This window comes from Oncorhynchus kisutch, linkage group LG17 (genome assembly GCF_002021735.2).
Source record: "Oncorhynchus kisutch isolate 150728-3 linkage group LG17, Okis_V2, whole genome shotgun sequence".
In the NCBI taxonomy this organism is placed as follows: domain Eukaryota; kingdom Metazoa; phylum Chordata; class Actinopteri; order Salmoniformes; family Salmonidae; genus Oncorhynchus; species Oncorhynchus kisutch.
In genome coordinates, this window is record NC_034190.2 from 1,892,582 (window position 1) to 1,908,324 (window position 15,743).

General features: G+C 39.7%; 1 protein-coding gene across 1 annotated transcript in view; it reads right to left on the reverse strand.

Moving 5' to 3' along the window:
• necab1 (N-terminal EF-hand calcium binding protein 1) overlaps positions 1 to 15,743 on the reverse strand; it is a gene marked incomplete in the record, with an annotated part of 107,765 nt that overhangs the window by 70,795 nt on the left and 21,227 nt on the right. Inside the window, 3 exon segments of the mRNA XM_031795005.1 lie at positions 18 to 43; positions 8,150 to 8,258; positions 11,204 to 11,228. Of these exon segments, the coding sequence (XP_031650865.1) occupies positions 18 to 43; positions 8,150 to 8,258; positions 11,204 to 11,228 (160 nt within the window).

A 15,743-nucleotide genomic window follows, 5' to 3' on the forward strand; every position in this document is an offset into this window, starting at 1 on the left:
ATGCGAGTCTAACTTACCACACAGCTCGTCAGTGTCCACATTGCTGCAAGACAAAATAAAGGAAGAGGTCATTAGTTGAATAGCAAAATGAACAACCTTTCGAGAGCTTGGAATGTCAACGTTCGATATGCAGCCTTGTTAAACTGAGTTATCGACACAGCCTTGTTAAACTGAGTTATTGACACAGCCTTGTTAAACTGAGTTATCGACACAGCCTTGTTAAACTGAGTTATCGACACAGCCTTGTTAAACTGAGTTATCGACACAGCCTTGTTAAACTGAGTTATCGACACAGCCTTGTTAAACTGAGTTATTGACAAGCCTTGTTAAACTGAGTTATTGACACAGCCTTGTTAAACTGAGTTATTGACACAGCCTTGTTAAACTGAGTTATCGACACAGCCTTGTTAAACTGAGTTATCGACACAGCCTTGTTAAACTGAGTTATCGACACAGCCTTGTTAAACTGAGTTATCGACACAGCCTTGTTAAACTGAGTTATTGACACAGCCTTGTCAAACTGAGTTATCGACACAGCCTTGTTTACACTGAGTTATCGACACAGCCTTGTTAAACTGAGTTATCGACACAGCCTTGTTAAACTGAGTTATTGACACAGCCTTGTCAAACTGAGTTATCGACACAGCCTTGTCAAACTGAGTTATCGACACAGCCTTGTCAAACTGAGTTATCGACACAGCCTTGTTAAACTGAGTTATCGACACAGCCTTGTTAAACTGAGTTATCGACACAGCCTTGTTAAACTGAGTTATCGACACAGCCTTGTTAAACTGAGTTATCGACACAGCCTTGTTAAACTGAGTTATTGACACAGCCTTGTCAAAACTAAGTTATCGACACAGCCTTGTTAAACTGAGTTATCGACACAGCCTTGTTAAACTGAGTTATCGACACAGCCTTGTTAAACTGAGTTATCGACACAGCCTTGTTAAACTGAGTTATTGACACAGCCTTGTCAAAACTAAGTTATCGACACAGCCTTGTTAAACTGAGTTATCGACACAGCCTTGTTAAACTGAGTTATCGACACAGCCTTGTTAAACTGAGTTATCGACACAGCCTTGTTAAACTGAGTTATCGACACAGCCTTGTCAAAACTAAGTTATCGACACAGCCTTGTTAAACTGAGTTATCGACACAGCCTTGTCAAAACTAAGTTATCGACACAGCCTTGTTAAACTGAGTTATCGACACAGCCTTGTTAAACTGAGTTATCGACACAGCCTTGTTAAACTGAGTTATCGACACAGCCTTGTTAAACTGAGTTATCGACACAGCCTTGTTAAACTGAGTTATTGACACAGCCATGTCAAACTAAGTTATCGACACAGCCTTGTTAAACTGAGTTATCGACACAGCCTTGTTAAACTGAGTTATCGACACAGCCTTGTTAAACTGAGTTATCGACACAGCCTTGTTAAACTGAGTTATCGACACAGCCTTGTTAAACTGAGTATCGACACAGCCTTGTCAAAACTAAGTTATCGACACAGCCTTGTTAAACTGAGTTATCGACCACAGCCTTGTTAACTGAGTTATCGACACAGCCTTGTCAAAACTAAGTTATCGACACAGCCTTGTTAAACTGAGTTATCGACACAGCCTTGTTTAACTGATGCTTATCGACACCGCCTTGTTAAACTGAGTTATCGACACAGCCTGTTAAACTGAGTTATCTGACCACAGCCTTGTTAAACTGAGTTCTCGACAAGCCTTGTTAAACTGAGTTATCGACACAGCCTTGTTAAACTGAGTTATCGACACAGCCTTGTTAAACTGAGTTATCGACACAGCCTTGTTAAACTGAGTTATCGACACAGCCTTGTTAAACTGAGTTATCGACACAGCCTTGTTAAACTGAGTTATCGACACAGCCTTGTTAAACTGAGTTATCGACACAGCCTTGTTAAACTGAGTTATCGACACAGCCTTGTTAAACTGAGTTATCGACACAGCCTTGTTAAAACTGAGTTATCGACACAGCCTTGTTAAACTGAGTTATCGACACAGCCTTGTTAAACTGAGTTATCGACACAGCCTTGTTAAACTGAGTTATCGACACAGCCTTGTTAAACTGAGTTATCGACACAGCCTTGTTAAACTGAGTTATCGACACAGCCTTGTTAAACTGAGTTATCGACACAGCCTTGTTAAACTGAGTTATCGACACAGCCTTGTTAAACTGAGTTATCGACACAGCCTTGTTTAAACTGAGTTATCGACACAGCCTTGTTAAACTGAGTTATCGACACAGCCTTGTTAAACTGAGTTATCGACACAGCCTTGTTAAACTGAGTTATCGACACAGCCTTGTTAAACTGAGTTATCGACACAGCCTTGTTAAACTGAGTTATCGACACAGCCTTGTTAAACTGAGTTATCGACACAGCCTTGTTAAACTGAGTTATCGACACAGCCTTGTTAAACTGAGTTATCGACACAGCCTTGTTAAACTGAGTTATCGACACAGCCTTGTTAAACTGAGTTATTGACACAGCCTTGTTAAACTGAGTTATTGACACAGCCTTGTTAAACTGAGTTATCGACACAGCCTTGTTAAACTGAGTTATTGACACAGCCTTGTTAACTGAGTTATTGACACAGCCTTGTTAAACTGAGTTATCGACACAGCCTTGTTAAACTGAGTTATCGACACAGCCTTGTTAAACTGAGTTATTGACACAGCCTTGTTAAACTGAGTTATCGAACTGAGTTATCGACACAGCCTTGTTAAACTGAGTTATCGACACAGCCTTGTTAAACTGAGTTATCGACACAGCCTTGTTAAACTGAGTTATCGACACAGCCTTGTTAAACTGAGTTATCGACACAGCCTTGTTAAACTGAGTTATCGACACAGCCTTGTTAAACTGAGTTATCGACACAGCCTTGTTAAACTGAGTTATCGACACAGCCTTGTTAAACTGAGTTATTGACACAGCCTTGTTAAACTGAGTTATCGACACAGCCTTGTTAAACTGAGTTATCGACACAGCCTTGTTAAAACTGAGTTATCGACACAGCCTTGTTAAACTGAGTTATCGACACAGCCTTGTTAAACTGAGTTATCGACACAGCCTTGTTAAACTGAGTTATCGACACAGCCTTGTTAAACTGAGTTATCGACACAGCCTTGTTAAACTGAGTTATCGACACAGCCTTGTTAAACTGAGTTATCGACACAGCCTTGTTAAACTGAGTTATCGACACAGCCTTGTTCTATTCAGATAGAACCTTGACATTCCAAGGTCAGGATTTCATAACATTGAGAACCCCTATAGTCTGAACTACTACATCTCTGCAGGTCTCTTCTTTAAGACAGATCACGAGTTGACATCAAATCCCTGGCTGGGTCTGTCTGCATGGGTACCTGCTTAGGGAGCTGCTGCTATGGAAACCAGGATGACTTGAGTGACTTGGAAACATATAGCTGGAAGATGGAGGGCTCAGAGAGATGGAAACATAGAGCTGGGAGGATTGAGGGTTCAGAGAGATGGAAACATACAGCTGACAGAGACACAGAGAGATAAAAGGTTTATTTATTTTCTGGTGTGTACTTTAACCATTTGTACATTGTTACAACACTGTATATACAGTGCCTTGCGAAAGTATTCGGCCCCCTTGAACTTTGCGACCTTTTGCCACATTTCAGGCTTCAAACATAAAGATATAAAACTGTATTTTTTTGTGAAGAATCAACAACAAGTGGGACACAATCATGAAGTGGAACGACATTTATTGGATATTTCAAACTTTTTTAACAAATCAAAAAACTGAAAAATTGGGCGTGCAAAATTATTCAGCCCCTTTACTTTCAGTGCAGCAAACTCTCTCCAGAAGTTCAGTGAGGATCTCTGAATGATCCAATGTTGACCTAAATGACTAATGATGATAAATACAATCCACCTGTGTGTAATCAAGTCTCCGTATAAATGCACCTGCACTGTAATATTCTCAGAGGTCTGTTAAAAGCGCAGAGAGCATCATGAAGAACAAGGAACACACCAGGCAGGTCCGAGATACTGTTGTGAAGAAGTTTAAAGCCGGATTTGGATACAACAAGATTTCCCAAGCTTTAAACATCCCAAGGAGCACTGTGCAAGCGATAATATTGAAATGGAAGGAGTATCAGACCACTGCAAATCTACCAAGACCTGGCCGTCCCTCTAAACTTTTAGCTCATACAAGGAGAAGACTGATCAGAGATGCAGCCAAGAGGCCCATGATCACTCTGGATGAACTGCAGAGATCTACAGCTGAGGTGGGAGACTCTGTCCATAGGACAACAATCAGTCGTATATTGCACAAATCTGGCCTTTATGGAAGAGTGGCAAGAAGAAAGCCATTTCTTAAAGATATCCATAAAAGGTGTTGTTTAAAGTTTGCCACAAGCCACCTGGGAGACACACCAAACATGTGGAAGAAGGTGCTCTGGTCAGATGAAACCAAAATTGAACTTTTTGGCAACAATGCAAAATGTTATGTTTGGCGTAAAAGCAACACAGCTCATCACCCTGAACACACCATCCCCACTGTCAAACATGATGGTGGCAGCATCATGGTTTGGGCCTGCTTTTCTTCAGCAGGGACAGGGAAGATGGTTAAAATTGATGGGAAGATGGATGGAGCCAAATACAGGACGAAAGAAAACCTGATGGAGTCTGTAAAAGACCTGAGACTGGGACGGAGATTTGTCTTCCAACAAGACAATGATCCAAAACATAAAGCAAAATCTACAATGAAATGGTTCAAAAATAAACATATCCAGGTGTTAGAATGGCCAAGTCAAAGTCCAGACCTGAATCCAATCGAGAATCTGTGGAAAGAACTGAAAACTGCTGTTCACAAGTGCTCTCCATCCAACCTCACTGAGCTCGAGCTGTTTTGCAAGGAGGAATGGGAAAAAATTTCAGTCTCTCGATGTGCAAAACTGATAGAGACATACCCCAAGCGACTTAGAGCTGTAATCGCAGCAAAAGGTGGCGCTACAAAGTATTAACTTAAGGGGGCTGAATAATTTTGCACGCCCAATTTTTCAGTTTTTGATTTGTTAAAAAAGTTTGAAATATCCAATAAATGTCGTTCCACTTCATGATTGTGTCCCACTTGTTGTTGATTCTTCACAAAAAATACAGTTTTATATCTTTATGTTTGAAGCCTGAAATGTGGCAAAAGGTCGCAAAGTTCAAGGGGGCCGAATACTTTCGCAAGGCACTGTATATATATATATACATTTAATACTGTTAATATTTATTGTTAATTTCACTTTTGTATATTATCTACCTCACTTGCTTTGGCAATGTTAACACATGTTTCCCATGCCAATAAAGCCCCTTGAATTGAATTGAGAGAGACAGAGAGAAAGAGAGAAAGAGAGAGACCCCTCACGCTAAGAGGACATCACTCATTAATCTTTTCCTGTCGACATTACTGCGTCCAATGGAACCCTATCTCCTCTTTTGAGGCCCATAGGTGGTATTTGGGATGCAGACATTGGCTCCGGGAGAGTGGCTTCTAAACTGTGAGTGTGGGCACAGAAAGCACCAGCCATTGTCTACAGGAGAGTGGCTAATAAATAAACTATAGATCAGGGTTCCGCAACTGGTGACCTGCGGGTCGAATTTGGCCTCACAATTTTCTGAGTAAAAAAACAAACAAATGAAATAGTTTTTTACATTTTCATTGTTGGACATAAAAGACTGTAAAAACACCAGGAAATCAGCTCCAAGTGATTTTAATTTAAGAAATCTGTTCCCAGTAATTCCCACGAATAATAGAGAGATGCAATGTAATCAAGGTTTTAAATTATTATGTTTTAGTCTAACATTATATCTGTTTGGGCTTCTTGTGGTCAATTTGCAGTCTACAAATTATTTGTAATTATGTTCCTGCCCCCTGAACATCCACTCAAAAAAAAAAAACAGCCCTCGGCTGAATCTTGTTGATGATCTCTGCTATAGACTGAAACTCTGCCAGACAGACAGACAGACAGGTTCAGTCCCCGTAGCTGTGTCAACAGACAGACAGGTTCAGCCTATGTAGCTGTGTCAGACAGACAGACTGGTTTACCCATAGCTGTGACAGACAGACAGACAGACAGACAGACAGACAGACAGACAGACAGACAGACAGACAGGTTCAGCCCCCGTAGCTGTGTCAACAGACAGACTGGTTTAGCCCCCGTAGCTGTGACAGACAGACAGACAGACAGACAGACAGACAGACAGACAGACAGACAGACAGACAGACAGACAGACAGACAGACAGACAGACAGACAGACAGGTTTAGCCCCTGTGGCTGTGTCAGACAGACAGACAGACAGACAGACAGACAGACAGACAGACAGACAGGTTCAGCCCCGTGGCTGTGTCAGACAGGCAGACAGGTTCAGCCCCCGTGGCTGTCTCAGACAGGCAGAAACTCCTGTTCCCCTCATCATCTATGTGTTGTTCTGTAAAGGACATTATAATGTGAGCTAGATAATGTTAGATAATGTAATAAACACCAACAATAATGTATCTCCTAAATGAAATCGGTAGCATATTGTTAAAATAATATGTTAATATAATATGTTAATATGGTATGTTAATGTAATATGTTAATAAAACCTTGTTAATATTGTTAAAATAATATGTTAATATAATATGTTAATATAATATGTTAATATAATATGTTAATGTAATATTGTTAATATAATAATGTTAATATAATATGTTAATATAATATGTTAATATAATATGTTAATATAATATGTTAATATAATATGTTAATATAATATGTTAATATAATATGTTAATATAATATGTTAATAAAAACTTGTTAATATAATATTGTTAATATTGTTAATATAATATGTTTATATACTATTGTTAATATGTTATGTTAATGTAATATGTTAATAAAACCGTGTTAATATAATATGTTAATATAATATGTTAATATAATATGTTAATATAATATGTTAATATAATATGTTAATATAATATTGTTAATATAATATTGTTAATATGATATGTTAATAAAACCTTGTTAATATTTTTAATATGTTATGTTAATATAATATGTTAATATAATATGTTAATATAATATTGTTAATATAATATTGTTAAAATAATATGTTAATATAATATTGTTAAAATAATATGTTAATGTAATATTGTTAATATAATATGTTAATATAATAATGTTAATATAATATGTTATATAATATGTTAATATAATATGTTAATATAATATGTTAATATAATATGTTAATATAATATGTTAATATAATATGTTAATATAATATGTTAATAAAAACTTGTTAATATAATATTGTTAATATTGTTAATATAATATGTTTATATACTATTGTTAATATGTTATGTTAATGTAATATGTTAATAAAACCGTGTTAATATAATATGTTAATATAATATGTTAATATAATATGTTAATATAATATGTTAATATAATATGTTAATATAATATTGTTAATATAATATTGTTAATATGATATGTTAATAAAACCTTGTTAATATTTTTAATATGTTATGTTAATATAATATGTTAATATAATATGTTAATATAATATTGTTAATATTTTTAATATGTTATGTTAATATAATATGTTAATATAATATGTTAATATAATATGTTAATATGCTATTATAATATGTTAATATAATATGTTAATATAATATGTTAATATGCTATTATAATATTTTTAATATAATATGTTAATATGCTATTATAATATTTTTAATATAATATGTTAATATAATATTGATAATATAATAGAAAACAGATACCTGTAGATTCATGTTTTCCAAGACTCACTCTTTTTTCAAGAGAGGCAGAGAGAGTATTGTGAGAGAGAGTCAAAGCCAGAGACAGAGAGAGTATTGTGAGAGAGAGTCAAAGCCAGAGACAGAGAGAGTATTGTGAGAGAGAGTCAAAGCCAGAGACAGAGAGAATTGTGAGAGAGAGTCAAAGCCAGAGAGAATTGTGAGAGAGAGTCAAAGCCAGAGACAGAGAGAATTGTGAGAGAGAGTCAAAGCCAGAGAGAATTGTGAGAGAGAGTCAAAGCCAGAGACAGAGAGAATTGTGAGAGAGAGTCAAAGCCAGAGAGATAATTCTAGAACTTACTCTGTGTTGTGAGTGTCTATGGTGTTAAAGAGCTCCTTCAGTTGATCGGATGTCAAAACTCCATCATGGAAGTAGGCTCTGAACTCATCAAACGACAACTTCCCATCATCTGGAGCACAAAACAGTTGGGAATGGAAAAAATACTTTATTGGACATTTGGTTAGAAAATATATTATTCATTCACATCCCCCCCCCCCCCCCCCCCACACACACACACACACACACACACACACACACACAGAGGGACTGACGCGGTTTGGCCCAGTTAGTAACATAAACAAACATTACATGCAAATGTGTTGGAGTTAGACTGGATAAAAGACTGGAGATAGACTGGATAAAATACTGAGGAAAAGACTGGAGTTAGACTGGATAAAAGACTGGGGAAAAGACTAGATAAAACACTGAAGTTAGACTGGATAAAAGACTGGAGATAGACTGGATAAAATACTGAGGAAAAGACTGGAGTTAGACTGGATAAAAGACTGGAGATAGACTGGATAAAAGACTGGAGATAGACTGGATAAAAGACTGGAGATAGACTGGATAAAAGACTGAGGAAAAGACTGGAGTTAGACTGGATAAAAGACTGGGGAAAAGACTAGATAAAACACTGAAGTTAGACTGGATAAAACACTGGAGTTAGACTGGATAAATACTGGAGTTAGACTGGATAAAACACTGGAGTTAGACTGGATAAATACTGGAGTTAGACTGGATAAAACACTGGAGTTAGACTGGATAAAACACTGAGGAAAAGACTGGAGTTAGACTGGATAAAAGACTGGGGAAAAGACTAGATAAAACACTGAAGTTAGACTGGATAAAACACTGGAGTTAGACTGGATAAAACACTGGAGTTAGACTGGATAAATACTGGAGTTAGACTGGATAAAACACTGGAGTTAGACTGGATAAAACACTGGAGTTAGACTGGATAAAATAATGGAGTTAGACTGGATAAAACACTGGAGTTAGACTGGATAAAATACTGGAGTTAGACTGGAGTTAGACGGGATAAAATACTGGAGTTAGACTGGTTAAAATACTGGAGTTAGACTGGAGTTAGACGGGATAAAATACTGGAGTTAGACTGGATAAAATACTGGAGTTAGACTGGAGTTAGACTGGGATACAATACTGGAGTTAGACTGGTTAAAATACTGGAGTTAGACTGGATAAAATACTGGAGTTAGACTGGATAAAATACTGCAGTTAGACTGGATAAAATACTGGAGTTAGAGTGGATAGAATACTGGAGTTAGACTGGATAAAATACTGGAGTTAGACAGGATAAAAGACTGGATTTAGACTGGATAAAATACTGGAGTTAGACTGGATAAAATACTGGAGTTAGACTGGATAAATTACTGGATTTAGACTGGATAAAATACTGGAGTTAGACTGGATAAAATACTGGAGTTAGACTGGATAAATTACTGGATTTAGACTGGATAAATACTGGAGTTAGACTGGATAAAACACTGGAGTTAGACAGGATAAAATACTGGAGTTAGACTGGATAAAATACTGGAGTTAGACTTGATAAAATACTGGAGTTAGACTGGATAAATACTGGAGTTAGACAGAATAAAAGGCTGGATAAAATACTGGAGTTAGACTGGATAAAATACTGGAGTTAGACAGGATAAAATACTGGAGTTAGACAGGATAAAATACTGGAGTTAGACAGGATAAAATACTGGAGTTAGACAGGATAAAAGACTGGATAAAATACTGGAGTTAGACTTGATAAAATACTGGAGTTAGACTGGATAAAATACTGGAGTTAGACTGGATAAAATACTGGAGTTAGACTTGATAAAATACTGGAGTTAGACTAGATAAAATACTGGAGTTAGACTGGATAGAATACTGGAGTCAGACTGGATAAAATACTGGAGTTAGACGGGATAAAATACTGGAGTCAGACTGGATAAAAGACTGGGGAAAATGCTGGAGTTAGACTGGATAAAATACTGGAGTTAGACTGGATAGAATACTGGAGTCAGACTGGATAAAAGACTGGGGAAAATGCTGGAGTTAGACTGGATAAAATACTGGAGTTAGACTAGATAAAACACTGGAGTTAGACTGGATAAAATACTGGAGTTAGACTGGAGTTAGACGGGATAAAATACTGGAGTTAGACTGGATAAAACACTGGAGTTGGACTGGAGTTAGACTGGCAGACTAGTCAGGATCGAGGGAAAGATGAACGGCGAAAAGTAGAGAGGTCCTGGATGAAAACCTGCTCCAGAGCACTCAAGACCTCAGACTGGGGCGAAGGTTTTACCTTCCAACAGGACAATGACCCACACAGCCAATACAACGCAGGAGTGGCTTCGAGACAGGTCTCTGAGTGGACCAGTCAGAGCCTGGACTTGAACCCGATCGAACATCTCTGGAGAGACCTGAAAACAGCTGTAGAGGAATGGGAGAAACTCCCCAAATACAGGTGTGCCAATTGTAGCGTCATACCCATGAAGACTGGAGGCTGTGATCGCTGCTGAAGGTGCTTCAGTACTGAGTAAAGGGTCTGAATATTGAGTCAGCAGTTCTACTATGAGAAGCTTTGTGAAATATAAAACCATTTCAAGTATCGAGCTGTCAGTCGGCCCTGCCATTTCCATGACAAAGGCAGCAAGCAACAGCATTAGAGAGAGGAGAGAGCAACAATTACACAGATTTCATTGAGAAATAAAGTGCATGTTTTCAAATAACTAAAATCCATCCCACAGCCTTAAAGACATCATGAGAGGAGGTAGAGAGAGAGAAAGACAGAGAGAGAGAGAGAGAGAGAGAGAGACACAGAGAGAGAGAGAGACAGAGAGAGAGAGAGAGACATCATGAGAGGAGGTAGAGAGAGAGAGAGACAGAGAGAGAGAGAGAGAGAGACATCATGAGAGGAGGTAGAGAGAGAAAGACAGAGAGAGAGAGACAGAGAGAGAGAGAGAGAGAGAGAGAGAGAGAGAGAGAGAGACATCATGAGAGGAGGTAGAGAGAGAGAAAGACAGAGAGAGAGAGAGACAGACAGAGATTGTGAATTCTTACCGTTTTTATCTGCTCTTCTTAAGATCTGAAACAAGAAAAAGCAGAGAGGAGGACTGTTATGGATGACTGTTATGGATGACTGTTATGGATGACTGTTATGGATGACTGTTATGGAGGACTGTTATGGAGGACTGTTATGGAGGACTCTTATGGATGACTGTTATGGATGACTGTTATGGATGACTGTTATGGATGACTGTTATGGAGGACTCTTATGGAGGACTGATATGGAGGACTGATATGGAGGACTCTTATGGAGGACTCTTATGGAGGACTCTTATGGAGGACTGATATGGAGGACTGATATGGACTCTTATGGAGGACTGATATGGAGGACTCTTATGTAGGACTCTTATGGACGACTGAAATGGAGGACTGATATGGAGGACTGATATGGAGGACTGATATGGAGGACTCTTATGGAGGGCTGATATGGAGGACTCTTATGGAGGGCTGATATGGAGGACTGATATGGAGGACTGATATGGAGGACTGATATGGAGGACTCTTATGGAGGGCTGACATGGAGGACTGATATGGAGGACTGATATGGAGGACTGATATGGAGGACTGATATGGAGGGCTGATATGGAGGACTATTATGGAGGACTGATATGGAGGACTGATATGGGACTCAAAAGGAGGGCTGATATAGAGGGCTGATATGGAGGACTGATATGGGACTCATAAGGAGGGCTGATATAGAGGGCTGATATGGAGGGCTGACATGGAGGACTCTTATGGAGGGCTGATATGGAGGACTGATATGGAGGACTGATATGGAGGACTCTTATGGAGGGCTGATATGGAGGACTCTTATGGAGGGCTGATATGGAGGACTGATATGGAGGACTGATATGGAGGACTCTTATGGAGGGCTGATATGGAGGACTCTTATGGAGGGCTGATATGGAGGACTGTTATGGAGGACTGATATGGAGGACTGACATGGAGGACTGTTATGGAGGACTGTTATGGAGGACTGTTATGGAGGACTCTTATGGATGACTGTTATGGATGACTGTTATGGAGGACTGATATGGAGGACTGATATGGAGGACTGATATGGAGGACTGATATGGAGGACTCTTATGGAGGACTGATATGGAGGACTGATAAAGAGGACTCTTATGGAGGACTCTTATGGAGGGCTGATATGGGACTCTTGTGGAGGGCTGATATGGAGGACTGATATGGAGGACTCTTATGGAGGGCTGATATGGAGGACTGTTATGGAGGACTGATATGGAGGACTGATATGGAGGACTGTTATGGAGGACTCTTATAGAGGGCTGATATGGAGGACTGTTATGAAGGACTGATATAGAGGACTGATATGGAGGACTCTTATGGATGACTGATATGGAGGGCTAATATGGAGGACTTATATGGAGGACTGATATGGAGGACTCTTATGGATGACTGATATGGGACTCATAAGGAGGGCTGATATGGAGGGCTGATATGGGACTCATAAGGAGGGCTGATATGGATGACTGATATGGAGGACTGATATGGAGGACTGATATGGAGGACTCTTATGGATGACTGATATGGAGGACTGATATGGATGACTGATATGGAGGACTGATATGGAGGACTGATATGGAGGACTCTTATGGATGACTGATATGGGACTCATAAGGAGGGCTGATATGGATGACTGATATGGAGGACTGATATGGAGGACTTATGGATGACTGATATAGAGGACTGTTATGGAGGGCTGATATGGAGGGCTGATATGGAGGACTGTTATGAAGGACTGATATAGAGGACTGATATGGAGGACTCTTATGGATGACTGATATGGAGGGCTAATATGGAGGACTTATATGGAGGACTGATATGGAGGACTCTTATGGATGACTGATATGGGACTCATAAGGAGGGCTGATATGGAGGGCTGATATGGGACTCATAAGGAGGGCTGATATGGATGACTGATATGGAGGACTGATATGGAGGACTCTTATGGATGACTGATATGGAGGACTGATATGGATGACTGATATGGAGGACTGATATGGAGGACTGATATGGAGGACTCTTATGGAGGACTGATATGGGACTCATAAGGAGGGCTGATATGGATGACTGATATGGAGGACTGATATGGATGACTGATATGGAAGACTGATATGGAAGACTGATATGGAGGGCTGATATGGATGACTGATATGGAGGACTGATATGGAGGACTGATATGGATGACTGATATGGAGGGCTGATATGGAGGAATGATATGGAGGACTGATATGGAGGACTGATATGGAGGACTGATATGGAGGACTCTTATGGAGGGCTGATGTGGAGGGCTGATATGGAGGGCTGATGTGGAGAGCTGATATGGAGGGCTGATGTGGATGACTGTTAGCAGCTCCTGAACACTGGGGGGGAGGAGGGGGGGACAACGTTCCAAATGGCACCCTATTTCTGTCAATACTTTTGACGAGATGAAAGGGAAAGTGGCTTTGAAGGACTAGCTGTTCCCTGAGCCTGAGCAATCCCTCCGTCCCTCCATCCATCCATCCCTCCCTCCCTCCCTCCCTCCCTCACTCCCTACATCCATCCCTCCCTCCCTCCCTACATCCATCCCTCCATCCATCACTCCCTCCCTCCCTCCCTACATCCATCCCTCCATCCCTCCCTCCCTCCCTCCGTCCCTCCCTCCATCCCTCCCTCCGTCCCTCCATCCCTCCCTCCCTCACTCACTCCCTACATCCATCCCTCCCTTCCTCCCTACATCCATCCCTCCCTCCCTCCCTACATCCCTCCCTCCCTCCCTACATCCCTCCATCCATCATTCCCTCCCTCCCTCCCTCCCTCCATCCATCCATGCATCCCTCCAAATCGTATTGATCGCACACACATATTTAGCAGATGCTATCGTGGGTGCAGCGAAATGCTTGTGCAGTAATATCTAACTAAATGCTTGTGTTACTAGCTCCAACAGTGCAGTAGTATCTAACTAAATGCTTGTGTTCCTAGCTCCAACAGTGCAGTAATATCTAACTAAATGCTTGTGTTCCTAGCTCCAACAGTGCAGTAATATCTAACTAAATGCTTGTGTTCCTAGCTCCAACAGTGCAGTAATATCTAACTAAATGCTTGTGTTCCTAGCTCCAACTGCAGTAATATCTAACTAAATGCTTGTGTTCCTAGCTCCAACAGTGCAGTAATATCTAACTAAATGCTTGTGTTCCTAGCTCCAACAGTGCAGTAATATCTAACTAAATGCTTGTGTTCCTAGCTCCAACAGTGCAGTAATATCTAACTAAATGCTTGTGTTCCTAGCTCCAACTGCAGTAATATCTAACTAAATGCTTGTGTTCCAGCTCCAACAGTGCAGTAGTATCTAACTAAATGCTTATGTTCCTAGCTCCAACTGCAGTAGTATCTAACTAAATGCTTATGTTCCTAGCTCCAACAGTGCAGTAGTATCTAACTAAATGCTTGTGTTACTAGCTCCAACAGTGCAGTAGTATCTAACTAAATGCTTGTGTTCCTAGCTCCATCAGTGCAGTAGTATCTAACTAAATGCTTGTGTTCCTAGCTCCATCAGTGCAGTAGTATCTAACTAAATGCTTGTGTTCCTAGCTCCATCAGTGCAGTAGTATCTAACTAAATGCTTGTGTTACTAGCTCCAACAGTGCAGTAGTATCTAACTAAATGCTTGTGTTCCTAGCTCCATCAGTGCAGTAGTATCTAACTAAATGCTTGTGTTACTAGCTCCAACAGTGCAGTAGTATCTAACTAAATGCTTGTGTTCCTAGCTCCATCAGTGCAGTAGTATCTAACTAAATGCTTGTGTTCCTAGCTCCAACAGTGCAGTAATATCTAACTAAACGCTTGTGTTCCTAGTTCCAACAGTGCAGTAGTATCTAACTAAATGCTTGTGTTCCTAGCTCCAACAGTGCAGTAGTATCTAACTAAATGCTTGTGTTCCTAGCTCCAACAGTGCAGTAGTATCTAACTAAATGCTTGTGTTCCTAGCTCCAACAGTGCAGTAGTATCTAACTAAATGCTTGTGTTCCTAGCTCCAACAGTGCAGTAGTATCTAACTAAATGCTTGTGTTCCTAGCTCCAACAGTGCAGTAGTATCTAACTAAATGCTTGTGTTCCTAGCTCCAACAGTGCAGTAGTATCTAACTAAATGCTTGTGTTACTAGCTCCAACAGTGCAGTAGTATCTAACTAAATGCTTGTGTTCCTAGCTCCAACAGTGCAGTAGTATCTAACTAAATGCTTGTGTTCCTAGCTCCAACAGTGCAGTAATACATAACAATACAAAACAATACACACAAATCACAAAAATCTAAAGAAAGGAATTATGAAATATATAAATATTAGAACGAGCCACGTCAGTCTGGAATATACAGAAAATATTCAGACCCCTTGACTTTTTCCACATTTTGTTACCTTACAAAATGGATAGAATTTTTTTGTTACACACAATAGCCCATAATGACACAATACCCCATAATGACTCAATACCCCATAATGACTCAATAGCCCATAATGACCAAGCAAAAACAGGT